A 25662-nucleotide genomic window follows, 5' to 3' on the forward strand; every position below is an offset into this window, starting at 1 on the left:
CTCCTGATTTTTTTCTGTATGTGTGTGCATTTATGTCCAAATAAGGGTTTAAACTGTGGAGTGCCTAACTAGGTTCTCCCTCAATTAAATTTAAAGCGGTTAGAAGAAAGTGACTAAAACGGGTTTGAGAAATGCCACGTACCACTAAAAGAGTTTTTTTTTTAAGTGTTCCCTAAAGTGTTATCAGATCGTGGGCGGTCGGAACCGTTTCTGGTATCTTTATTTGCAAAAATAATCACGTTAAAATTGTCTTTTTTTCATGGGACGGCCAATTTGGCAGAAGCTGATTGTACATAGCAACTATAGAAACTTATCACCAGCCGTACTTTTCCTATGTGTAAAATCCTCGTAATTGTGGGTTGGTCACATTTTAAATCTTTCACGTAACCATGTTTCAAAAATCACAAGACCACTACTATTAGTGGTTTTTGCATGGCAATACGCAAGCAGCATAGAACAGTCTTTTTGCATCATGTTTCTCATGGATTCTATTGTTTGTCTGTCACCTAAGTTACAAGTCACTTTAGGCTTTCAAAATAAATATATATATCAATCACCCAAGACATTTTGTGCTTTTAAAACGAGCCCAATATTTCATTAAATTGCAGGGCATTCCAAAACTTGGCTTGTTGGCTTTCAACTATAACAAACAGCCAACAGAATATTTAGCTTGACAGTAATGTTCGCATATTTGTTATTTATTATCGGCTTAACTATAAATACAGGCATAATCGGCAAGAAGAATGAAATTTTTGTATGTCTCCTCGCCCCAGTACACACACTAAGTCAACCATGCAACCTCAAAGGCTGCTGGTGGTTTTTGCCGAACCTAGTTTGATGTTTGGTTAGAGTATCTGGCAAAACTCTTTGCTCAGTAGAACGGCTTTGATGTGTTCAAGTTCAGTGAAGCACGTGCTCTTTTGGTAATCCATAAATAGGGTGAAGTGGTCACTTAAAGATAGAGTTGTAAACCACAGCAATATTTTCGTCCTCTGCTTTAGGTTTGGGATGCTTGTTCGGATGCCCTGATTACATTTGATAAGGAGAATCTGCAGGATGAGATGGCATACATCATTGAGAACGACGTCATTGTGGCCTCTCTCACTAAACAGTTGCAGACCCTCTCTGGTAACGGACACGATTTGATGTTTGCTACATGCCATTATTTTGGTGTTTGTTTTTGTAATCATTGCTTTGAGTCCTCTCCAGCACGCTGTACAATTTGATTGTTACACGATGTTTGATTTAGTGATGTTTTGCTGTACTATTTCTGTGTTGCTTAGTGTTTCCCCCAGGAGGAGCCGGCACACTCGAGCGCCGAGCGGATGCTCTGCTAATTGGTTTTAGGGATGGCTTGGCAAATGATGTCACCACAAGCCATCCTTCCTCTCTTGGCGTTATGATTATTTGTACTTGTTCTTTTTGAACATCTTACTTCTATCCCTCTTTTAAAGATTCCTCTTCTTTGGACACGTCTATGTTTCTCCTGCTATTTTGATCGTCCAGTACGTTACTTTGTTGGGAGTTAGGAGCCCCACGAGAATTGCCACCCTGTTCGTACACGTGCAGTGGTCTATTGACCCATTTAAAAAAACCACATTCCCCTCCGGTCGGAGCATCTCGCTCGCTCAGGGTGCCCAAGCAAGGATAGCGTTTTACTGTAACGTTTGGTTGTTGTAATTAACTAAACTGTTCCAGGGCTCTGCATTTGAAATCATTACTTTGCTTTTCCATGCCATGCTCTGTAAAACTGCATATTTTTAAAAACAAGCCTTTTTTAAACACATCTTACGTTTAACAGATGTGTGGTAGCACGTGCATTTTCACATGTCTGTATTTTAGCAGTCCTCTATTTCTGCTGAAGGACTGAACATAAAGTACTTGCATACATCTGACATTCGCATACATGAGCCAGCTGTTATGTTTAGTAAAACACTGCTTTCCAATCAGCAGAAGCCAATAATTCTTACACAAACTAACGTTCAATTTTGTGCACCAAATGGTCTCCAATTCTGAAACGTAGGCGTAATTCTGGATCTTTTTGGGCGCTAGATGACTGATCGCCAGTGATTCTAAGAAAAGTGAATTTTTTTCCTCCTACTCTTTCTTGCTTTGTAGTGTGCAGGCTGTTGGCAGCTGGTCGTATGTATGGCATGGTCTGCTTGTAGATAAACACTATTAGTCAGTTTTAAATGACTCAACAAAGCCATTAAGAGACATGGTCTCAACCAGAGAAAGGGAAGCAATATTTTTTATATTTTACTTTGCTGCAGACAAAGTCCATTCGGATTTGTTTCCCTATTTCTGCGGAAGATACTGTTTTGACATGCTATTTTTGTCATATCAAATGCATAATGATATTTAAGCTTGAATTGTATGTGTCATGTACCAAACAGACCATGTTGATGTGAGATACCGAACAAAAGTGGTGAAATACACCTGGCCCAGACCGTACCACATGGCTGAATCCATCCCTTGGGTTCAGGTGACACTGGCCAGTGGAAAGACTCTCCATACTAAGCTGTTGGTATGTAGAACACAGAAGGGCACAGTGTCATATGCAGAACTTCAGAAGTGCTAAATGTTTTCCTCTTTCAGATTGGTGCCGATGGTCCGAACTCAATGGTTCGGAGAGAAGCTGGCATCCCTACTGTCAAATGGAACTACGACCAGTCAGCTGTTGTCGCTGTTCTGCATTTGTCTGAGGTATAATGATCCAGACAAAATTCATATCATACAGTGAGGAAAATAAGTATTTGAACACCCTGCTATTTTGCAAGTTCTCCCACTTACAAATCATGGAGGGGTCTGAAATTGTCATTGTAGGTGCATGTCCACTGTGAGAGACATAATCTAAAAAATCCAGAAATCACAATGTATGATTTTTTTTAACTATTTATTTGTATGATACAGCTGCAAATAAGTATTTGAACACCTGAGAAAGTCAGTGTTAATATTTGGTATCCTTTGTTTGCAATTACAGAGGTCAAATGTTCCCTGTAGTTTTTCCACCAGGTTTTCACACACTGCAGGAGGGATTTTGGCCCACTCCTCCACACAGATCTTCTCTAGATCAGTCAGGTTTCTGGCCTGTCGCTGAGAAGCACAGAGTTCTAGGCCACGGTTGAACCTTGATATGCTTCTTACAGAGCCACTCCTTGGTTATCCTGGCTGTGTGCTTCGGGTCATTGTCATGTTGGAAGACCCAGCCTTTTCCCATGACTGCTCTGGATCATCCAAATGGTCATTGGCAAACTTAAAGCCCGGAATACACTGCACGATTTTTGTCCTCTTATAAGATCATTACCTTATCACACTGTGCGACATGTATCGTTTAAACTCGGATACGAGAGGCATGTAGACTGTACGATGATGACACGAAGCTTCGGCGGCAGCGTCACACGTTGCGCAACGTCACCAGCATGCGCTCGTGGTAAACAAATACCGGTGTGCAGGTCGTAGCAGCAAACACACTGTGCGGTGATCATGCCGAATTTCTGACACTGCCAGAAAACTATCGTAGGCTATCTTTGGACGCAAGACCGGGAAAACGGCCGTCTTTGAACCTCTCTCACTGTATGACATAGGACCACCGATGGAGAGCCATGATCACAGAAATCACGACGATAGTTTCACGATGGCAATCTTTCGTCTGGGACAGCCAATAATCGTGCAGTGTATCCCGGGCTTAAGACGGGCATGGACATGTGCTGGTTTAAGAAGGGGAATCTTCCGTGCTATGCATGATTTCAAACCATGACGTCTTAGTGTATTATCAACAGTAACCTTGAAAACGGTGGTCCCAGCTCTTTTCAGGTCATTGACCAGCTCCTCCCATGTAGTTCTGGGCTGATTTCTCACCTTTCTTAGCATCACTGAGACCCCACCAGGTGAGATTTTGCATGGAGCCCCAGTCCAAAGGAGATTGACAGTCATGTTTAGCTTCTTCCATTTTCTAATGATTGCTCCAACAGTGGACATTTTTTCCCCAAGCTACATGGCAATTTCCCCGTAGCCCTTTCCAGCCTTGTGGAGGTGTACAATTTTGTCTCTAGTGTCTTTGGACAGCTCTTTGGTCTTGGCCATGTTAGTAGTTGGATTCTTACTGATTGTATGGGGTGGACAGGTGTCTTTATGCAGCTATCAACCTTAAACAGGTGCATCTAATGTAGGATAATAAATGGAGTGGAGGTGGACATTTTAAAGGCAGACTAACAGGTCTTTGAGGTTCAGAATTCTAGCTGATAGACAGGTGTTCAAATACTTATTTGCAGCTGTATCATACAAATAATAGTTAAAAAATCATATATTCTGATTTCTGGATTTTTTTAGATTATGTCTCTCACAGTGGACATGCACCTGCGATGACAATTTCAGACCCATCCATGATATCTAAGTGGGGAACTTGCAAAATAGCAGGGTGTTCAAATACTTACTTTCCTCACTATACACAAAGTGTTTTGTATATTAGGGTCAGAATAAGTCATATTTGTTTACTTTTACCTCTGGTTTAACAGAGGTAAAATGTGTTGCAAATGCTTCATTATGTTGTCTTTGATAACTTCATTTCATTCGTTTTTTTGTTTTTTCAGCCCACAGAAAATAACGTGGCCTGGCAGAGGTTCCTTCCCACTGGACCCATTGCAATGCTTCCTGTGAGCTGATCTTCAGTGTTTTATTTACTTGTGAATGATGTCAGACTTAATTGATTTCTTTCACTGGCTCATTGTGATATCACTTAGTAGTCAAATGGAAAATGCATCTGTTTGTATTAGTACTTTAAACCCAGACATGTTGTATGTGTCTGCTGTACAGTTGTCAGACACGGCGAGCTCACTAGTCTGGTCCACCAGTCATCAGCATGCTGAAGAACTTCTGCAGCTGGATGAGGAAAGCTTTGTGGATGCCATTAACTCTGCATTTGTGAGTGAACACCAAGCCTGCTTCCACTTTCCTAGTCCACACGATTTAGTCATAATTTTCAGTTAAATGCCTTAAGACTGTTCTGTCCCATAACCCTCATATTAAGTTCTTATTTAAAGTTATGAAGCAGTGGTTTTTTATTGAAATTGAATACTCTTGGTTTCGTCTCAGTGCCCTCAAGCTGACCCTCACACCCTTTTTTTGTCTTTTGTTTGTGTTTCTGTCAAAGAATCACTTTTCCCAAGCAGGCTATTTTTACTGGTCTTCCTGGTCACAGGCCTTTGCATCTGAGTCACGCTTGCCATCAAAACTGGTTTGCTAATTAAAACCCAAGGTTTGCCAGTGTTGGTCATTACTCCATGGAATGTTTTTTCTGTAGACCAAACTCGAATTTATGACCTGGTCAGCGTTTTACTTTAATTAGCTATGTTTCTTCTATATGAAATACCCTTTCTTTGTCTTTTTCTTTGTGTATTGAGTGAAAAAGAAAGAAGGTCATTGTATCTTTATTTTTGTATCACCTGTTAAATGTTCAATTTGTCATTTATTTACTCTCCAAGAATTTTTTGTGCCCCTGGTCCAAGTCATTTAATTTTAAGTTTCGGACGATACCGAGTCCCAAACCGATATATGTGTATTTTTCTAGTGTTTTCTTACCGCGTGCAATTCATGACCCGGTTGGGAAAATCCAGTGCATCAAACACACACGCAAAACTCCGCTGCTACCCCGGATAATAAACTATATCCATTGTTTTCATAAGACTGGATTTCTTCTCCTTACATCCAAAAACACACTTCTTCATTCGTGCCATTGTTGAGTTTTGAAATTAAACAAAGCTGTCACGTGATGTGAATGTTTGTAAGTTCTAGCGTCTCCCACTGATTGACGGGTGGGCGGGGTTTTCCGAGGGAAGTGCCCATATAAAGAAGTGATACGTATAGAAACCCCTGAAACGTCAGTTGGACCTGTAATCGAAAAAAACTTTCAGAAACTTGTACGAACCCTGGCGAAGTGCATTCGGCACAGAAATACTCTGTAACACGTCCAACTGCTTTTTTGACACTTTGCCTACGTTTAGCATGAGGAAACAACTCTATAACTGTGTTAATAAGTCAGACTGCTTGAAATACCATTTTACCCCAGCCCCCCCCCCCCCCCCCCCCCCCCCCCTTTAACATTAAGCTTAGTGCAGCATTATAGTAAAAGTAGTAAAGTGTTTTAAACATGAAAGGAGCTCAGTCAAAGTCAGTTTCTACTCATTGGAGTAGTAGCATTAAAGTTAAACCTAAAAATAAAATGGCAAGTCTTTCATCAAGGGGGTTTAGTTCATAAGTGTTTTTATTGCACAACATTTTATTGTTTTGTTCCTCATACGGTGGGAGCAACAGAGCTTCATTCAATACTGAAAAAGGAAGTCATATTCATTTTCGTTTTGAATTTTTTTCATCAACTTGCCTCTCCGCTTCATCCCATTTTTCCTTGCATTGGCTCATTGTTCCATATGCTTTTAACTATGTTATGTAGATATTTTCCTGCCATAAACAGCATATGTTCAATCCTTTTTGGCCATTAACACCTTCTCTTCGTGCTTCTCCCTCTTCAGTGGAGTAATGAGAACCATTCTCAGCTGGTAGAGACTGCTGGCTCTCTGTTTCGGACTGCAATGTCTGTCCTGATGCCTGACCGTGGTTCTGCACGCCAACTTCCACCTAGCGTGTCAGGAATTGGCCCAAAAAGCCGGGTCATGTTCCCACTGGGTATGGGTCATGCCACAGAGTACATTCGTCATAGAGTGGTCCTCATTGGGTATGTTTGAGGGTAGATTTTTAGTTTTGTGTTCCTGTTCAGAATTGTGTGTTCTTAAATATATATAATTTTCTTTATATATGAGTAATTATATAAACCTATATAAGTTTAAAGGAGAAATCACTCATTATGTTAGGTTTATAGTGTACTCATAATGTTAAGTGATTGACTGAGCCTTTAAAGCAGTGATGTATTTAGATTTGTTGTTCTTGGCGATATTGCTGTGAATGTATTGTAATATATGGTCATCATGCTAAATATGGTTCCAGACTCAAGGTCTGTGTTTTCTGATCTTTCTAATTTCAGAGATGCTGCACACAGAGTCCATCCTTTAGCAGGCCAAGGTGCCAATCTAGGCTTTGGGGATGTAGCCTGTCTCACGAACGTTCTTAGCCAAGCAGCATTTAACGGAAAAGACATCGGTAAGGATTTCAACAACAAGGACAGTCAAGCCGAATAGATGCAGGCAGTAGTTTTATGATAACACAATAGTCAATAGTCACCCAATACTTTCATTTAATTTAGGGTCAGTCATTTCACTTTAATGGCAATGAAAAAGTGAAACTAAACTGTTATTAAAATGACTTATTTTAACAAATGTCAATTTGGTCAATGGTAGTTAAAAAAAGGATTTTGCTGCAAAACCCTCTAAGTACATTCAAGCAATTAAAAAAATCAACTTCTTCTTTTAATTAGACAAAATCTTTAAGATGCAACTAGAAACATTGCAAATGATGAAAGTAAGAATAAAACATGTAAAAATGAATGAACTGAACCACACATGTTGTGATGCATCTGGCTGCCACATTTGGGTTGTATTCAGATCCAAGTACTCGCCAAGTTTAAATGTAATCCCAATCCTATCTCTCTCCAGTCACTATTCACTGTCCTTTCTGAATTAAAGTAAAAAGGCTCAAAAATTCGGTCAATATCCTAATATATTCTGTAAACATCCTTTAAACCAAATAAGAACCTTGGGGTCAATCTTACCCCCAAGCCACTTTTCTTTAGTTAAAAAACATGGTTACCTTCATCTCAGTGGAATAAGATTTTCTGACTTTTCCAGATTATCTGTCAAGATTAATATAAAAAAAAACTGGGCTTGATTCGGTGGTTCTAGTCCCTAAAAATGACCCCAATTGAAAATGAATGGGAAATGCAAAACATTTTTTTTTCTTTTTGTCCAAAAAAAAAAGAATCAATGCATCCAGAATAAATCTGAAAATTTTAACACAGAAAGGTAGGCCTGGTACTAGAGCACAAATGCAACATAGAAAAGACATGCTCAATCACACACACACACACAAACCAAAAAATTGGCAAAAAAACAGCCACAGATGCAAATCAAAGATGTAAAACACACACAAAGACACAGTTAAACTTACACACACATAAAGACACAGACACACACAGAAAGACAAAGTCACACTCAAACACGGACACACACACTTACATTCAGTCAAATTTCTCTGGCATTTCGTAAAAACAGACAATTCAAAATGCATAAAAAAGTACAAAAAAATCTACCATTTGAAATCATATTTATTTTTAATATCCTTTCTAATGTTTATATAAACATAAATTCACAAAATGCATCACTAAACTAGTAATTTGAGCAGTTGGCCACATCCAGTAAAATGAGTGGGTCTCTATGGGCACCTGCTGGTTGAAGTGATTTATTTCCTAAACTGTAATTCTTTTATGTTTTTTTTTTCTAAACACCAAATGGCAGAATTCAACACATTACATCTAGATCAATATCTAAAAACAATTTAAATCAAATTTAGATCATAATTTATGTGAATTTTTCATAAAAATTTTATATTTTACAATCAAGGTAATGATGTAGTTGAGGAATTGAGTGGTAAACGGGTACAAAGGTTCTTCATATCTCCCAAAACACAGCATGAAGGTATAGATGGGAAGTAAACAAAAAAAATTATATATTATTTGTATCATTAAAAATGTATATATTTATTGTAATCATTCTATTAATTTCTGGGGTCATTTTTTTACCCCTGCGGAACTATAACATTAACCAGGTAAAAAAAACTCTTGCAACACAACTCAACACCGCTTGTTGCCGTTTTTCCAGTTTATTGCTGAAAAATCAGTGTGCCGTTTAACTGTCAACAAACTGGTGTTTCTGAATGACCTGATGCCAGGATAAAGCGGATTTGAAACTAAAGTATTTGATAAATTTATGATACTTGCCGAGAGCATTCGGTCAATATCACATTCAATATCAATATTTCATTTTTGACAGAGGTGGCGTTTAGCAGCTTTAGCATCTGAGTTCCCTTTAAATCGGTCACTACGACGTCACGTCGTGACCGACGAATTGGCGCGTTCCCAATTCGTCTGTCACGACGTGACGTCTCCGTTCCCTTCCTTCAGGGAACGAGGGTTACATACGTAACTGAGATGTTTTTCATATACTGTAAATGTATTATATTGTGAGGTTCCACCGGGACAAAAAACTTTGACAGAACTCCTTAACGCAGGGGTGGGAAACTCCTGGTCCTGAGGGCCAGTGTCCCTGCAGAGTTTAGCTCCAACCCTAATCAAACACAGCTGAAAAATCTAATTGAAGTGTTCAGGACTGTTTGGAAATTACATTCAGGTGTGTTTGATTAAGGTTGAAGCTAAACTCTGCAGGACTGTGGCCCTCGATGCCCACCCCTGCCTTAACGTATGCTTGGGTGTCTTTTCATAGCCTGAGGTATCTTGCTTTTTAGCAGTCTGCTTTTTCCTAAGCTCTTTTCCAATTTCTTTTAGGGCTTACTGTTTTTAGAATTGTTACTCTCTGTCAAACTGTCCATAAATTTTCTTGCAGGCACAAATTGATATTCTGTTGTGAGCAATTGTTAACAAAAGTTTATTTAATATACAATACATGTATAATAAACGAGCCATTGTCTGATACATTGGTAATGTGTTTTTCAAAAAATGAACATTTGGTCTTTAAATTCCAGGAGCCATGCAACACCTGTTGGAGTACGAAACTGAGCGTCAGCGACACAATCTTCCCATGATGGCAGCCATTGACCTCATGAAGAAGCTTTACTCCACTAACGCTGCACCTGTGGTTCTGCTTCGAACCTTTGGCCTTCAAGCTACCAATATACTGCCACCTCTTAAAGTATGATTACGTGATGTTAAAAAGGTTTTCGATTTGCCACTTCAAAATGACTGCCTTGGTTTCCTTCCTCCAACGTATTCCTTCACTTGCATTTTATTCTTTTTTTTCTCTGGCTCTGTGGCGATTCTCTCATGTTTTCTTTCCTCTTTGTCATTCATGCCTCTGTCTTCTCTCTGTTCTGCTTCCAGCTTCCCATTTAGCCTTTTTCACCTCTCCAACTTTTTCTCCCTCTTTCACTGTTCCTTTGACTTTTTCCTCTCTCTCTAACCCCATCACCCCCCCATCCCCATCTTGTCCTCTGATTACATGCCTTTCTACTCTCATCCGTGCCTGTAATTTGCATGGTCAGGAGCTACTACTATGGCTATGTTTAGCTCTAAATTTACTCTTACCGAAAGCGTGTGGGTGGGGTTGCAGGGCCGTGCATGGTGGTGTTGGCTTGTGTTTTCACACTCCTTTTATTATAGGCCGCTCTTATGAAATGGCTTCATTCCTTTTACTAAGCGATTTTCAACCAGAAGGTCCCTAACTTTTCATAAAGGGTTTTCACTGTGCTTATACCCTAGAGAAATATCTCTCATATTCTGTCTTTCTGTTAAAATTTAGTTGCGTGAGTCTCTGAGAACCATGTTTATGTTTAAAGTGGGGAAGATCTCTAGTTTCTCTAATTAAACTGTATATAAAATATCGCTTGCGGTTTGAAAGTTGTCTTACTGACCTGTAGTTATATTGTTTCTTGTACCCACAGGAGCAGATCATGGCCTTTGCAAGCAAGTAAAGACTAGCTGAAATTGGATGTTTGCTGATGCTCTTAAAGATGATGTGAAGACTTTGTTCATGGAGTGTAAAAGTGTAAATTAATAAATTATATTTTATTCCTCTGTCTACATGAATTTCTACACATGTAAAACATATCAGTGTCATAAACTTCTTGTTTGTCGACTCATAACAAGACATTCAACCAACCGTATAGGTTTGTGTATATTCTTTGTATATTCTTGTAGAGTTCTTTGAAGAGGCCTATATACAACGGCATAATAATTGTAAAATACATACAGGCCCACAGGTATTTGTTTATTATTTATTGTTAAATCTCAAAGTAATGTGGAAAATAATGTATGCATTAAACAAAAACAAAGCATTCAGTTTGAATAACTTCAAAGGTAGTTATTTTAGGGAATAATGAACGTTGAGTGCCACTATATATATAGTATATATTTTTTACATTTCTTGACAAGAACTATGCAAGTAATCTTATGTGTTAAAGGGGACTTTTTTAAGATGTAAAATAAATATTTGGTGTCGCAATGTACGTATGTAAAGTTTTAGCTTAAAATACCATATAGATAATTTATTATACAGCGGGGAAAATAAGTATTTGATACATCAGCATTTTTATCATTAAGGGGATTTGTAAGTGGGCTATTGACACAAAATTTCCACCAGATGTAGCCATCAAGCCAAATATTGAATTCATACAAAGAAATCAGAACATTTAAGTATACAAGTTGAGTCATAATAAATAAAGTGAAATGACACAGGGAATAAGTATTAAACACATGAAGAGAACAAGGTGCAAAATGGCATAGAAATCCAGGAGATCACCTGAAATCTGTCAAATCGGAAATTGAAAGAGCATCAGTTCACCATAAACAGGCCACGATCAGGTGCTCCACGTAAGATCCCTGTCAGAGGAGTCCAAAGAATAATCAGGAGAGTTCTCCAAGAGCCAAGAACCACTTAGGCAGAACGTCAGGAAGACCTTGGGGCCAATTGTCACTATCTGCTGTGTGTTTACCATCATTTCTCAAAATATATTTTATGTTTGTCAGAAAAAAGAAATTCATACAGGTTTAGAACAACACGAGCATGAGTAAATGATGACAGAATTTTCATTTTAAAGTGAACTATCCCTTTAAAGTGTGTTCAGTACTTATTTCCTGTGTCATTTCACTTTATTTATTATGACTCAACTTGTATACTTAAATGTTCTGATTTCTTTGTATGAATTCAATATTTGCCTTGATGACTATATCTGGTGGAAATTTTGTGTCAATAACCCACCTAGAAATCAAAAGGGGGCATTTGCAGGCTGTGCCTCCCCAAACAGGTTGTTGTGCCCCCTACACAGTTTTTTATTAATTTAATATATATCAAGAATAATTAAAATTAATTAAACATTTAATGTTTCATGACTTATAATGTAATCAATTGAGGAAAATATAGTTGATATGTTTTCTTTAATTAAAATAGATTAGTTTATCTGATTGGTTGTATTGCGGCGTCTCATGCGTCTTTACGTCTTTTAGCATATTTGTGACTTGATACTAGCAACATGTTTTTTGCGGCATTTTATGGATGATGTAAAATATAGATATTAGAACATTTAGGACGAATCAGCACCGCATGCTCCACCTGACTTAATGCACCGATTGGCTCAAACTCTGAGATTAGAGGTCGAGGTGGAATTTAAAACTCTACAAGACACTGTTTTACGGAAGTTTAATGTTCGTACACGCCGGCTTCAGCTTTTTTAAAGGTAAGTTAGCGTTGTTTTAATTTACGTAAGCTTAAATGTGAAGTGTGGATGTAGACCGTTGACAGCATTGCAACATGATTATGGTAAAGTGGCTTTCACTTAGGACGCGGTGTGCGCTGCGCTATGAAACCGATTCATTTCAACGTGCCCCCCTGTTAGTTATGGTCTGGCGCCGGCTCTGTAGAAATCCCCTTACTGATAAAAATGCTGATGTGTTAAATACTTATTTTCCCCGCTGTATCATGTTAAAATTGCCACTTTGTAGGGGTGAGCAAAAATTTGCCTTTTCGGTGTAACCTTTTAAATGCAGATGAGCTGATCTCTGCACTAAATGGCAGTGTTGTGGTTGGATAGTGCAGATTAAGGGGCAGTATTATCCCCTTTTGACATCACAGGGGGAGCCAGATTAATGACATATTTTTTCACATGCTTGCAGAAAATGGTTTACCAAAACTAAGTTACTGGGTTGTTCTTTATCACATTTTCTAGGTTGATAGCACTGGGGACCCAATTATAAAAAAGTCAGATTTTCATGATATGTCCCCTTTATTAAGCAGGGCTGGAAATGTGGGGGATTTCGAGTGGAACAGAGTTCCACCTCAAACTAGAACTTTTAAAAAGGAATTTTTATTTAAGCAACTTAATAGCATTTAAAAATTATTTCCCATTATGATTTTTTTAATTGCAGCTATTATTTTATAATGCATCATCAAGTTTGTCACGTGACACTTCACAGTCACAGTGGCACTGTAGCCTATTTGTATGACTGATGTATCAGTTTTCTAAATTAAACAAAAACATTTTGTTAAAAGTTTGTGACTTTAATAATCAAACTAGAGAATTTCTGTCATTTCCAGCCCTTAAAATGTACAATTAATCATATAAAAAAATCTATCATCTGCACAATGAGTAAACAACGCTAAATAATTTTCTCGCGATAATTGACAAACACTCGCGATGACTGTTTCGTCACTTTTAATAACTGGCGCGAATAGCTAGCATGTCATGAATCCAAAGTCACTCGAGAACTGTAACGTAAGTTTGTGGATTCTATTACCAAAAGGTAGGCTAAAAATCGTATATTGTTTAAATGCCTTGATGTCCAAGCAGTTGATTTAAGTTTATACAAAGTGAACTAATAAACGCAGTTATATTGTGAATATATGACAGGCTATGTTAATATAAGAGAATGTTATGGAAGTCAAGTTGGACTTGTGTAGTTCCTATACAATGATTAGGTGGAAAAACAATTAGGGTTTATTAATGTAAGTCTGTAAATGTGTTTTTATCTTAAATAGTTTTATATAAGAAAGTCAAAAACAGATGTGTCATACTTTTTTTATTAATACATACAATATCACTTCATAATATACAGCATTTATTTGAAAAGCATAGCCATATTTATAGCATTTGTTGCAGGTAATACCTCAAAAAAAGCAAAAAACAAAAACAAAACATATGTTGTACATGATAATCGTTCGTAAACACAACTTGTGGCAAAGTTAACCATACTGATGAGGCCATTTGCTGATATAGTAACTACTTATATATCATATTTTTTATAATGATGCTGGTTTAGAGATGTTCTTGGATTAACAAGAAAAGGAAGAACAATGCCACACTGTAATAAATATTTGTACAATAATTCACAAAAGCATGTCATGATGCTAATTGAGTAAAGCCTGTTAAATAAGTCAGGGTATCTACAGGGGTGTGCACATGTAACACTTAAACAAGTTAAAATTCTGGAAGACTTGGTTCTTTGCAATGCTTTACACATAAGCATGCATGCACAATGACCCCTTGTTTCACAGACAAGGCTTAAGACCAGTCCTAGTTTGAGCTCTTTCAACTGAAAATATTTTGCACTGACAGATCTTAAAATATGCCAGTGCCATTGATTTGTCTCAAGATACACACCAGTAACACCTTTTTCTAAGGTGTGTCTATAAGAGATGCTTAAACATCTTTTTCAGCATCAATGTTTGATTCAGCATCAATGTTTAATAAGTAAATTTAGTGTAATATACAGTACCATAAAGTCTTAATTATTAACTTCCAGCCAGTAGTCACTTGAGTTACATTTAAAATATTGACAGAATCTTACCATGTGTCTGTTTTTTTGTTAATAAGTAGAAAGCACCATACTGTATGCTACTCAATAATCCATGGCTGGTAAGACCTTGGTTGAAAAAGCTCCTGTAGCATTTCACCAAGAGCAATGTCCATCTGAAGATATTATAATCCAACTACAGGTCAACTTTACATACCTTCTCAACATAAGAATAAAACCAAAATAAATAACTCATTAATTTACATCACTCATGTATTATTTATCAAATTAGTATATGGTATGATTTTGTTCCTATCCCTACTTGTACTATTATCTTCATTTTGAACTGTTGCTCCCACATAATTTTCCAAAATAGCACGGATGGCTCTTACAGCTACATTTAAAGTGTTATGTGCTAGAATAAGGGCACTAAAGACTTAGGGAGTTTTCAATATAATTGACGATACCCTAACAGAGTACTACACTAGTGTACAAGCACTGCTGCAAACTAAAGACAATAGACCGTTTATGGATGCTATACTACCTCACACAAGGCTTTTTACAAATATCACACTGCACATTACCCTGCACAGCAACATAGATCGAGCTTAAACAGCTCTGATTAGTTGCGTTATACATTGAAACTTTGAAAACGTCCAAAGTAGACATCAACAGTATATTAGATGAGAGACAAAAGAGGAAAAAATGTAAACATACAGTAGAAGTAGCAGGCTGGCCTTGCCATCTGTACATAAATAACACAGTAAATAAGAACAGTTTTCTGGGGGTTTGATTTGGGATGGTAATGATGGAGATTGTGGTGGTTTAGGAGTGCAGTGCATATCTGAAATTCACTGAGGAGTGTAGGGTAAAAGGTGGTGGGGTTACTTGATTAGGTGAGGTGTCCTCCTGCGTGGTCCCTGTGCTCCCCTTACTGTTTAAAGCCAGAAGATCGCAGGCTTAATGAATGTTAAGATTGTGCAAGTGATCAAAGACTGCACCGAGCGCCCAGCTCGTCTCCACATTATTCACCTTTTTAGTAAGCTGAAAAAGAAAACGTGAATAAAAAGTCATATTCTTGCCTAATTCGTGGTACCGTAATGTCAGTCCACAAAAATAGCGATCTCCGACTGCCAAGGGATGTTAATTTAGGCTTGCAATTTACTTGTGTACACAGAAAATGGCAAACAGGTTTGAGACCTATTTTAGATCCTTCCCCACAGTGTATTTCCTGTTAACTTTTAGTTTTACCTTTATATGTTCATTCTTTGTACATTTTCCACTCACCTGCAGAACAGTGCTGTCCTTGAAGCCGAATCCCTCTTTTAGTAAGCAGGTGATGTAAGTCATGTCCATGCACAAGTAAGGGCTGACTGCACGATATTTGGTCATCTTATTGCACACTTGAAAAAGAAAAGAGTAAATTAAAAAAAAAAATGTTGAGCTATGAGGCTTGAATTGCAGAGATTGAGCATTATACTGTAGTGTAATGTACAATGCATTCAAGATATTCAACTGTGGACCCTCAAAATTTTACCCATGACCTTTGCCCTGCTAACGCAATACTCTACCAGTTATGCTATAGGAATGTTACAGTTATGCCTTGGCATGAGAAGTTAAAGGTAGAGTATACACTATCCAGTATAGCCCTTACTGTTGATTGACAGGCCACAGTTTGTCAGAGTCTGGGAAAAATTACAAAAAACGTTGAGGCACCAGTGCTGTGTATGCTCCAAGCGTCTGGCACATCTTTGTGAAACAGCTCTTCACAATGTTTTGTTTTTCCTCAAGCTGACAAGCTGATTTGTGAAAGTTTGGGAAAAGGGGACGGAAAGTGTAAAATAACTATTTCATACCCTCAGTCGTGCACATGTACTATGTGCGCCAAGCCACGAGAGGGGACAAGCAGTGCCAAGTGTTCCCGCACAGGGTGTGACATTAAGTCCTGTCTGCCTTCAGTTAGATACTGGGCATAGGTGTTGCCCTCGGTCAGTGAAGAGAGGGGTGCCCACAGGGCTGCGGCCATGGATTACCATTGCGCCAAGCGTGGTTTATCAAGACTATGCGACAGTACAAATGAAAGCCTTACATAAGACGCCAACTCATTCCCCCTAATGATAAATCTTCTCTACAGACATTTATTGTTTGACACATTCTTTCGAAGGAGACAGATTTCGTGAATCCATTTCAGTTGTCAGACGTGCCAATGTGTGGTCATTGTCCTCAGCAGCATGTGCACCTATACTATACTTCACATTCTGTACAGTATGACAATGCATAATATATTCCTCTATTTGAAGCGCACGAAAAAGCTGAGATAACGGTTGGGAGGGTTTCAAAAGATGATGAACACACACAGGCAAAAGTATTTGTGTGGGAGAGGTGCAACCCGTGTTTATGTGGTGGCAGAGCTATCATTTTGTGAAGCCAGTGTGATTGTCGAGAGCCTCAAATGCAAATAAGCACAGAGGGTTTATGTTTGTGCAATGTGTGCGGCAGGACTTTGACCTGCATGTGCTTTAGAGGATGGAAGGAAGTCATCCAAAGTCTTACCTTCTTTGGCTCTCTTCTTGAAATCCCTGACTTCCACAGTACCACCACGGGATCCGTCTAAAAGATTGAGACAGTACGTTCTTGTTCATTTAGAATGTAAAAAAGAATGAACTTCTTGAGGCACACTTATCCCAAATTTAACCCCACTCACCAATGAGACCAGAATCCACAGCTCTGTCGTAGTAATAGGAAAAGGCATAGAAGACACTGCTTCCCTTCACTTCCAAGGGCTGGTGCACAATCCCTTTCACTACACGCATGACTTCGTGGTAGCACAGCTTATACCCTGCATAACCTGAAAGTAAAGTTTTAGAGTATGAGAATAACATTGTATATTGACATTGTCATCTTACCAATACATCTTATTGACACAGATGGCACCAATAATATCCCTTCGCAACAGAATCTATCTGACCAACAACGACCAATCACAGTTAATGAGACTATGCTTGACATTTGTGACACTCAAAAGAGAAACTGGAAAAGTCTAATTATAGTTCTGCGTATGACCTGCACCATAGTCTCTACTCTATAGGCTACGAGTCGGACGTTGTTCGCGTCGACAGGGAATTACAAAGTTTGCAGGTAAATAGACAGTGACTTTTGTTGCAACCTGAGTTGTTAAGACTTGCAGTGCGTGTGTTCACTACTCACTGGTATGGGATGCAGAGGTTACATTTCGAGTATGGGTTCCTAAACTTGAGAGAATATGTCACATTTTTCACATATCGCTTCTTAACTTGGTCCATCTTTGTTTTTACTGTTTCAAGCAGAAATGTGTATGAGGAAATGCAGGCAGATTTTTTTTCCTGACAAGAGGGGTTCTTGCGGACCGATCACAGCACTTGCAGTCCACGTAGAACTGACGCGTGGTTACATGTTTGTAGAGGTGCGCGCCGGGATACACAGAGCTATGCACAGCCTTTTCTAGAATTATAAATTGCTCTTTAGCCTTGAAACTAAATAGCTGAGAAGTCTTGAATGTGGAAAAGTGCATTTCAGGAGATTGCCTCACGTCTAAATAATGAGGTCAATTTAAGGGATTGCCACAAACATTTCAGGAAGAGGTTTCCTCACAGAAAGCTCTAAATAGGCAAATTTCATATGGTCTGGAGTGAGCTCACTGGTATGTCAGCTCTCCCAGTCAGAAATCATGTGGACTACTTAACAAAGCCCCTCATAGCTGCTATTCTAGACCACAATGTGGTGTTCAGCCAAGATCAAGCTGCAAGCAACATGCAGTAAGGCTAAATGCCAAACATCTGACTAAACTAGTTTCTTTTGGCTACATGCCTCATGAATCATTTAATGAGCGAACTGACTATTTTCTCTCACCCTACAGTAAATATTTTGTTTGCTATTTTGGTATTTATGGGAGCTTTGAATGACACTAAATAGACAAGACCAGAGTGAGGTTGAAGTTTAGTGAAGTCCATTTTACAGAAAAATTAACCTTAAATCCAACATGAAATAAATTTATATTATATTTAAGTATAGAAAATATTAAAAAGTTAAATCAAAACTTGATTTGATCTTTCGGAAGTAATTAAAAGTAATTTTAAGACCACTCACCGTCTGGGTTTCCACTGACTTTGTATGTGAGTCCACCAAAGGACCACTCTTCACTGAATTTTTTGGGCAAGCACGAACTTCTAAAAACTTTCCAGTCGATATCTGATGATTAAACATTGCCAGAGAAAACAGCGAGATATTAATAACCAACCATTTTGAAACATGAAGATTGAAAATATAAATACATTTAATATTACCATCAGAACCGAGAGCACCAAGAGTTGCCAGCCGAGCTGCAAAAATTCCATTTCCAAGATAACTACAAATGACAAAAGAGAAAAATTGCGTATTTTACACTGCTTATAAATTCCTAAAATTATGTTTTAACAACCTGATAGAAACAAGTTATCTGACCTGTGTGTGTACAGCTCATATGTGCTGTTAAACATGTTAAATCTGGCAATATAGTCTAGTGGAGCATTCAGTACAGTTTTCTGTGAAAGAAAGGAGAACAGTGTCAGTGTATGACATATTTGTCTATTTGTCTAGGACTGTGGGTTTGTTTCATATTATCATACCTTTAATTTTGGGAGGAAAGTAATTTGGGTTGAACCTCCACCCAAATCTAGAATCCCAACAGTTCTTCTTGTTTTAGCATACAAATGACCTGCAATACAAAAGTTAAATAAACAGTGTTACTTTGGAGTTATGTTAATCACTAATAATCACTACAGTTTGGCAAACCCTTATGAAAGTAATAAATATTTTACCTGTCAGGAAGTTTACTGTAACCCATGCCAAGACCCCTGCAAGAGAGAGAATCCATTCTATTGAGATTTTATGTATCAATTTACAACAGTATTTTAGTATTAAGCACCCATCAGCGATCTTATTATGGGTATTAGTTAAGGAATTAAACCCTTTAAAAGTACATGGTTATCAGACAGACATATTCTACTGTATATGTTCTCCAGGTTTCTTTATTAAAAGTAATATCCTGTCAAAAAAAGTGCCTTATATTGGGGTCATCAAGGACTAACCTAGGTAATCAGACTGTCTGAGATTGGCCACACCTCATAAACAAATTTGACATTTGGCATTTAAGTGAATGTGAACTTAAATTAAAAAATGTGGATTTTATAATGAGTGTGGGAGGCTTCCAGACAAGGCTTAATCTAGACAGTTATATTATAAAACACTGGGGTCAATATCACAATAACAGACACAGGGGAAACCTGGTGTCAAAGGGTTCACTATAATACATCTAGGCTTCATTGTCTTGAATTTCAAGGACTAGATAAAGAAAACGTTTTTAGTACCCTCATTGGCACCATTCATGATGGACACACTGTTGTTTGGCACAAAGAAAGGAGAGTCATCGAAGACTTCTTTCACCTATGGACATAAAGCAGAAATTGGATTAAAATGTCATTTTTAATACTGCAATGTATTCTGAAAGTTCCTGATTCGTGCTCCTCTGTAATATATAAAGGAAGAAAAGAAAGCGCTTAGTTGTTACAACTTGAAAATGCAATTGTTGTATGTTTTTTTAATCTGAAGTCAAAAGGAAGTGCACTGAATCAATCTTAGGCAAATTTGTCTGAAAACTGAGCAAGCTGAAAACCACAAGTGTGGCCGGTGTGGCGGAGTAGAAAATGATAATTCAAAAGCCATTCGGTTCCCCGAGGCTCCAGACAGCCTCAGAACAGCTGCTTTTGCACAGTATGGGTTTTCCTTCTCTCTCACTTTCTGTCTTTCTTTTTCTCTGTCTTGCACACAATGTGGTTTGCTTTCCTTTGGGATGGTCAGTTTCTCTAACGAAATTGTCTGAGAAAGCAGGCAGTGAAGTGAGAAAGCGAGGAAGCCTTACCTCATCCAAGAGGGCTTTGGCTTTTTCTTGAGGCAACAAGCGCAAGCCTGCAGTGGCTTTTAGAACCACAGGTGTCTGTATCCATAACTCTTTGGGAATTGTCTTTTTTGCCACTTTCAGCAGCTGCCTAATGGTTTCTCCACCCTAGGAAATAAAAATTAAACATTATTTATTTAGCATAATTCTTTAAAATGAACTCAAGGGAAGCATCCTGTTTCTGTGCAAACTGGAAAACTTATGTACAGTATCGTCTTTAACATTTCATTAATCTGATCTGCAAGTAACCTTATTTTAAAAGAGATATAAATTACTATGGTGACAAACTACACTACTGTAATGGATAACTGCAAAGTCTAGATTCAAATTCCACACCGCTAAGTATAGCTTTTCTAGTGTTTTGCATGACATTGTAATGGGAAAAATTTAATAAAATATATACTTCCTCTGTCTGCATGATACTATTCTGGAAAAACTCAAAGCTCTAACAATTTAATAGAAATAACATGTTCGTAGATGAAATTAGCGGCTTACCACATCAGGCTTATCCGCATAATGTGACAGTCCAGGCTTGACGGCATGATACATCTCATTGTCCAGCACTGGGAGCTCAACTGTGGGATAGACAGAAATGTCAAAAGACAATTTAGAAGGTGCACATTAAAGATGGTCTGTAAGAAGTTCTAAAGTTTATTTTGCATGAGCAGACATGTTTGGTTATTGTATGTTTACCACAAATGGCGACCACTAAGATTTTTCCAGACAGACAAATTAAGAGTTTCTGCAGGCTTAAAGTTTACCTCATCAGGCATGATGCCATGTCTCCACTTGATGGGCATTTAGGATTACTGCATTATCAGCCCAAACCCATAATCTTTAACAGATTGCTTAGGGTTGCAATTTATTAAATATAACTGCTGCTGCCTGTTACCTATCTTTCCCTCTTTTTCTCTTCCCAACCCGCCTTTACAGCATGCAGTGATTAAGCCCATGCCAAACAGACACTTAAAGCAATCATACTATTACATACAGCCTTCTTAGAAAGGTTGCAGTGAGAGGGCGAGAAAGAAAGAGAGAGAGAAAGTTGGAGAGGGCAGCCGTTCACAGAGTCTACAAGGCGGGACTCTTCAAGATCATTCTGAGTTCATGGTGTAAGCTACTCTAAAGCATGGATGTGAATGAAAACGGTTAGAGCTACAGATCTGTAGAAGTATACAGATTTTAGCTCTAAGAAAAGTATCTGGATTTCTGCATGCAAAAACTAAAAAAAAAACAGGCATGGAGAAAGGACATACCTGGGTCTTTTTGAATGAACTTGTAAATGTGGATACGAGTGCCACTGCTGCCAGCATCGAACATGATCCCATAAAAGGTGCGACTGAAGTTGACTCGTCGGGGTGCCACTGTCTCTGCCATCACAGGTACCTCTGGTGGAAGCTGATTGTCCATGTTGGCATGGTGATTGAACGCACGGTAGCGGTTGTACATGTGGCTGTTATATGTCGCCTCTGCCAGGAAGAACCCGGCGAAAAGCCACATGGACACCGCCGTCAAGAGCAACATCTGCTGAGACATGGTTTCTCTCACCCACGCTGGCACTACGAACAGCTGAAGGCTTGAAGGGTGGTTTCTCCAAGAAGTGACTCAAGACTTTTAACAGATGAGGATGTGTTTGCTGTTTTTGCCCGGTCTTCTTAAGAAAAAGTCTTGAAGGTGTACAGATGCAGTGTGCAGAAAAGAGGATGAGGAAGGGAAGAGAATAAAGGTGCAGAGAGTTGGAAAGAGGGTGAACACAGAGACACACTCGGGACTGGTTGGTCATCTGTTTACAGTATATAAAGACATAAGCGCTTGGCAGGGGGCCATGCCAAACAGGAGCATCCACCAATCCTGAGCCTCACCATCGCAAGCCCTCTGAAATCCATCCTCCACCTTCTCCTCCCCTTACTTATAAAATGGACATGGGATACCTGCTAAACAGTGCCGTTTTTTCTCATCAATTAGAGATGGTGTAACTGGTAGTTAACCCCTTGTACCCTCCCCATCATTTAAAGTCCAATAACTGCAACAAAAATTTCTTTAAAAAGCTGGGTTTCTAAGAGTGAATGCATTCGTTTAAAAATAAATTTTATGGGCGTACTTAATTAAAACTTACAGCTTTGCTTTCTACTTACGGCCGGTTTGTTACTTCACCACTCTTTTCTTTCTTCTAACAAGCATTTAAACCTACTCATGCAAGCTACCATTTGCTGCAACAAGCTTCCTTTTCAACAAAGGTAGTGATATCATGAACTGGCTTTCATCTTAAAGTCCGATTAACAGGTTTCTTACGACTCTGGATTACACATAAAAACAGTTAATTCTTATCCAGTGAATATGAGTTAATTGTCTCGTAACTTCTAAAACAGGACTTTTTCCTCCTTTGTTCATTTTAAAAGAGGTGTAAAGCGATGTAGACATTATCTAATTTATTGTGGGACTGTGTGGCAAGGGTATAAAATGTCATTATTATAATAAAATCTCAGGAGCTGAAATATAAGATGCACATGAAGAGAAGCTATTACGTGTTGTTTTCGCATCAGTGGACAGATATTTTGGCACGGCCGATTGTAAACTTCAGTGTCCGTTTACTTTCAGTGCCCGCAGAGTAGTGGAAGATCCTGTACCAAGGACACCTAGGTTCAAACTTTTAGACTTTTAGACAGTTCTTGAAAGAATACTTCTACTAAATTTACCAAAATTTTGGCTCAAAAATGTAAAGTGTCTCTAAAATAAAACATTTGTAAATTGGTTGTTGGGTTGAAGGCTTATTCAGCATTGTCCCTCAATTCGATTTTCAGTTAGACAAAACTTATTTACTGTTTTTCCAAAAAGAGTTTTTTTGTAGAATCACTCATGCGATTTCTTTATTGGTTCAAATAGATTAAAAGCAGCTACTGTAGGTGTTAGCAAGAAGACACTGTTCAGGACCTCATATGAACTCAACAGTAGAGGATAGAGGGGGTTTCTCCGCTCTGTGAACCTTGGCAGTGAAACAAGGTTTGCTAAACTGTTTTGCACAATTCTCAAGAATTCAGTCCTGACAGTGGGATTGCATTGCTATGACATGTCTTTTTCTCTCTTACTTGCAACTAATGAAAGTGGTTCACCACACATCAGGTTAAGATTGACTCTCTCTGCCATTGCCGGTGAGACTCAGCAGGGAACAGGGAAGAGCAGAAATAAGGGGCGGTGGAGCCCAGTATGTGATTTTAGAGCAAAGAGGGGAGAGGAGAAGCACAGAGTGGACATAGGGAGGGGGCCAGGGTGGAGTTTGGCAGTGCCTGTGCTCCCATCATGCCATTCCAGTCCCCGGACAGTCGGCTGAGCAAAGCAACAGTTCCAACGTTGTAATTTGGAACTAAAAATATTACACTTTCTTTCCTCTTTCTCTTGTTTTTTCAAACTGCGGTACCCCATTATGGGCTTTTCTCCCGTGCCAAGCATGCATGTGCAGGCCCTCATATTGACTTCTGACAATTTAAAAGAACACTTTCAACTGTGCCAAGGCAGCAGTATAAGGGCACCGTGAGCTTATTTAATAGGTTGCCGGCTATTTAAGTATAATAGAAAAATGTTCCTGCTTCTTTTGGATTACTGTTTTACATTTATGTTTTTACTAGACAATATGATTAATTTTACAGCTGCGTTGCAATTCATTGCATTCTCAGTTTCTTCATCCTTTTCCCCATGCTTTTCATCCATCCAGTAGTTATAATTATGTTCATACATAACTAAAGACAATTACTGACAAGGCCGCATGTATATCCATGGGATTATCACAGTACATCATAAACAATATTTATGGCATAAAGCAAGGCAATTACAGTACACAGTTTAACTGATTCAAAACCAGTTGTGCAATGTGGACTATAACAAGTTTAGCCACAATAATAATTTGGAATAATTGGTTGCCAGCCCATTAAAATGTACAATGCATGCACAATATACCAGAAAATAAACACTTAGAAAACAATAGACTGCTCTACCAGTGCATAAATCAAAACATGTGACAACAAAATTGTGAGGTTTTACTATGCTCAAGTGAACTGAAATGAAATGTGTTATCCATCAAAAAAAGTGGTAAACAGTAATATTGCCATTTTCATCTCTAATTTCTGACATATAAGTTGCAGAAAAATGCAAGTTTAATATGATGTCTGCAAATGTAATTTTAAATTATAATTCTAAAATTTAATTTACAGCAAATAAAACAAATTTGACTACAATTGTTGAGAAGCATGGCAGCAATATATTTTCAGGATACTGTAACAATTTACAAAACAATACCTGTACCAATACAAAAATACATGCTTTGAGACAAATTCAGCATTTATAGAATAAAGCTTATGTTGTTACATTATGTTGGCATAAATTTATGACCCCCTTGCTTTGTAAACTAATCTTACATTAAATAACAGCCACGAAAATGCCATTTTTGTGGGTGTCCTGCCCAAGAACTCCTATTGAAGAGACCATAACCGTGTAATTACAGTTTTGATGATAATGACAGCTTGAAAATGTTCACAGTTATTTGTATATGGTGGGGGGAGGGATGGAAGTCTGCTTTCATCTCTGTCATAGCAATTAGCTTTAAATTTAGTTGCCTAACACACATGAACCTAAAGCCAAGAGCCGCTATAAGGTTACAGTAGCTACACCCTGACATTTTGACATATGCTCTTTTGGCTTTTCCTGCCTGTGGAATGTTTTATGGATACGCTCCAGTTTCATCAAAAAGCTGAACAAAAATGAGTAGCTGGGAAGCCGGCATCTGACTTGAGTACAAGGCATGCAATGCGAGGGTGGTGCTGCTGGATGGATTCGAAATTGTTCTGAGCTAAGTTTACATTGTTTTAAGAGGCTTGGCCCCGGAGAATCTGCTAAGTCAACGGCAATTTTCTTTAAAATTTTGTGGCCAGTCCACAGCTTATGCAATACTTGCTTATAGCTCAAGTCTGTGTGGTGGCTGAATGACCTGTCAATCATTGCTGAAGTTCTGTTCAGGAGTACGGGAAATGAACCCAATCTGCTTACATAACCTCATGCACTCTTGGTTACTCTTCATCCCACATTTCTTTGATCGGCGAATATCACATTCTGATTTGCAAACAACAGCATCTGTGACCCCCCCTTCCAAAATTAACTTTAAACCAAACATGCCCATTGGGGTTGGATTACTGTCCATAAACAAAGCCATGGTCTGTATTTTTAATTATTTTATACA

At 38.4% G+C, this 25662-nt stretch overlaps 2 protein-coding genes across 3 annotated transcripts in view; one reads left to right on the forward strand and one right to left on the reverse strand.

The window, feature by feature from the left end:
* The window catches only part of LOC129417633 (ubiquinone biosynthesis monooxygenase COQ6, mitochondrial), a 14211-nt gene extending 3456 nt beyond the window's left edge, over positions 1 to 10755 (forward strand). For both annotated transcript variants that reach the window (XM_073864737.1, XM_073864736.1), the window contains 9 exons: positions 1002 to 1128; positions 2397 to 2527; positions 2599 to 2706; positions 4593 to 4655; positions 4816 to 4923; positions 6528 to 6730; positions 7037 to 7152; positions 9706 to 9872; positions 10621 to 10755. In XM_073864737.1, the coding sequence (XP_073720838.1) occupies positions 1002 to 1128; positions 2397 to 2527; positions 2599 to 2706; positions 4593 to 4655; positions 4816 to 4923; positions 6528 to 6730; positions 7037 to 7152; positions 9706 to 9872; positions 10621 to 10650 (1053 nt within the window). In that variant the 3' untranslated portion in view covers positions 10651 to 10755. The remainder of the gene's footprint in view (positions 1 to 1001; positions 1129 to 2396; positions 2528 to 2598; positions 2707 to 4592; positions 4656 to 4815; positions 4924 to 6527; positions 6731 to 7036; positions 7153 to 9705; positions 9873 to 10620) is intronic.
* A 3056-nt stretch (positions 10756 to 13811) lies between these two features.
* Positions 13812 to 22465, reverse strand: LOC129418330 (ectonucleoside triphosphate diphosphohydrolase 5). The gene is made up of 13 exons (XM_055173274.2): positions 21692 to 22465; positions 20931 to 21010; positions 20400 to 20543; positions 19849 to 19924; positions 19300 to 19335; positions 19108 to 19196; positions 18944 to 19023; positions 18787 to 18848; positions 18590 to 18691; positions 17169 to 17312; positions 17018 to 17074; positions 15752 to 15867; positions 13812 to 15508 (listed from the first exon to the last, which is right to left on the reverse strand). The coding sequence occupies exons 1-13, from the start codon at positions 21969 to 21971 to the stop codon at positions 15425 to 15427; spliced, it is 1350 nt and encodes a 449-aa protein (XP_055029249.1). The 5' UTR covers positions 21972 to 22465; the 3' UTR covers positions 13812 to 15424.
* Between the last annotated feature and the right edge of the window lie 3197 nt (positions 22466 to 25662).

The sequence above is a fragment of the Misgurnus anguillicaudatus genome, unplaced genomic scaffold, assembly GCF_027580225.2.
Source record: "Misgurnus anguillicaudatus unplaced genomic scaffold, ASM2758022v2 HiC_scaffold_28, whole genome shotgun sequence".
Taxonomy (NCBI): domain Eukaryota; kingdom Metazoa; phylum Chordata; class Actinopteri; order Cypriniformes; family Cobitidae; genus Misgurnus; species Misgurnus anguillicaudatus.

Bases quoted from the DNA above. Each gene is read 5' to 3' on its own strand.
- LOC129418330 (XM_055173274.2), bottom strand. From the start codon at position 21,971: ATGTCTCAGCAGATGTTGCTCTTGACGGCGGTGTCCATGTGGCTTTTC. The intron at 19,336-19,848 runs GTACTAAAAACG...TCTCTCTTGCAG, and splicing joins CATGAATGGTGCCAATGAGG to GGGTCTTGGCATGGGTTACA. The intron at 18,849-18,943 runs GTCAGATAACTT...TGTCATTTGTAG, and splicing joins TATGAGCTGTACACACACAG to TTATCTTGGAAATGGAATTT.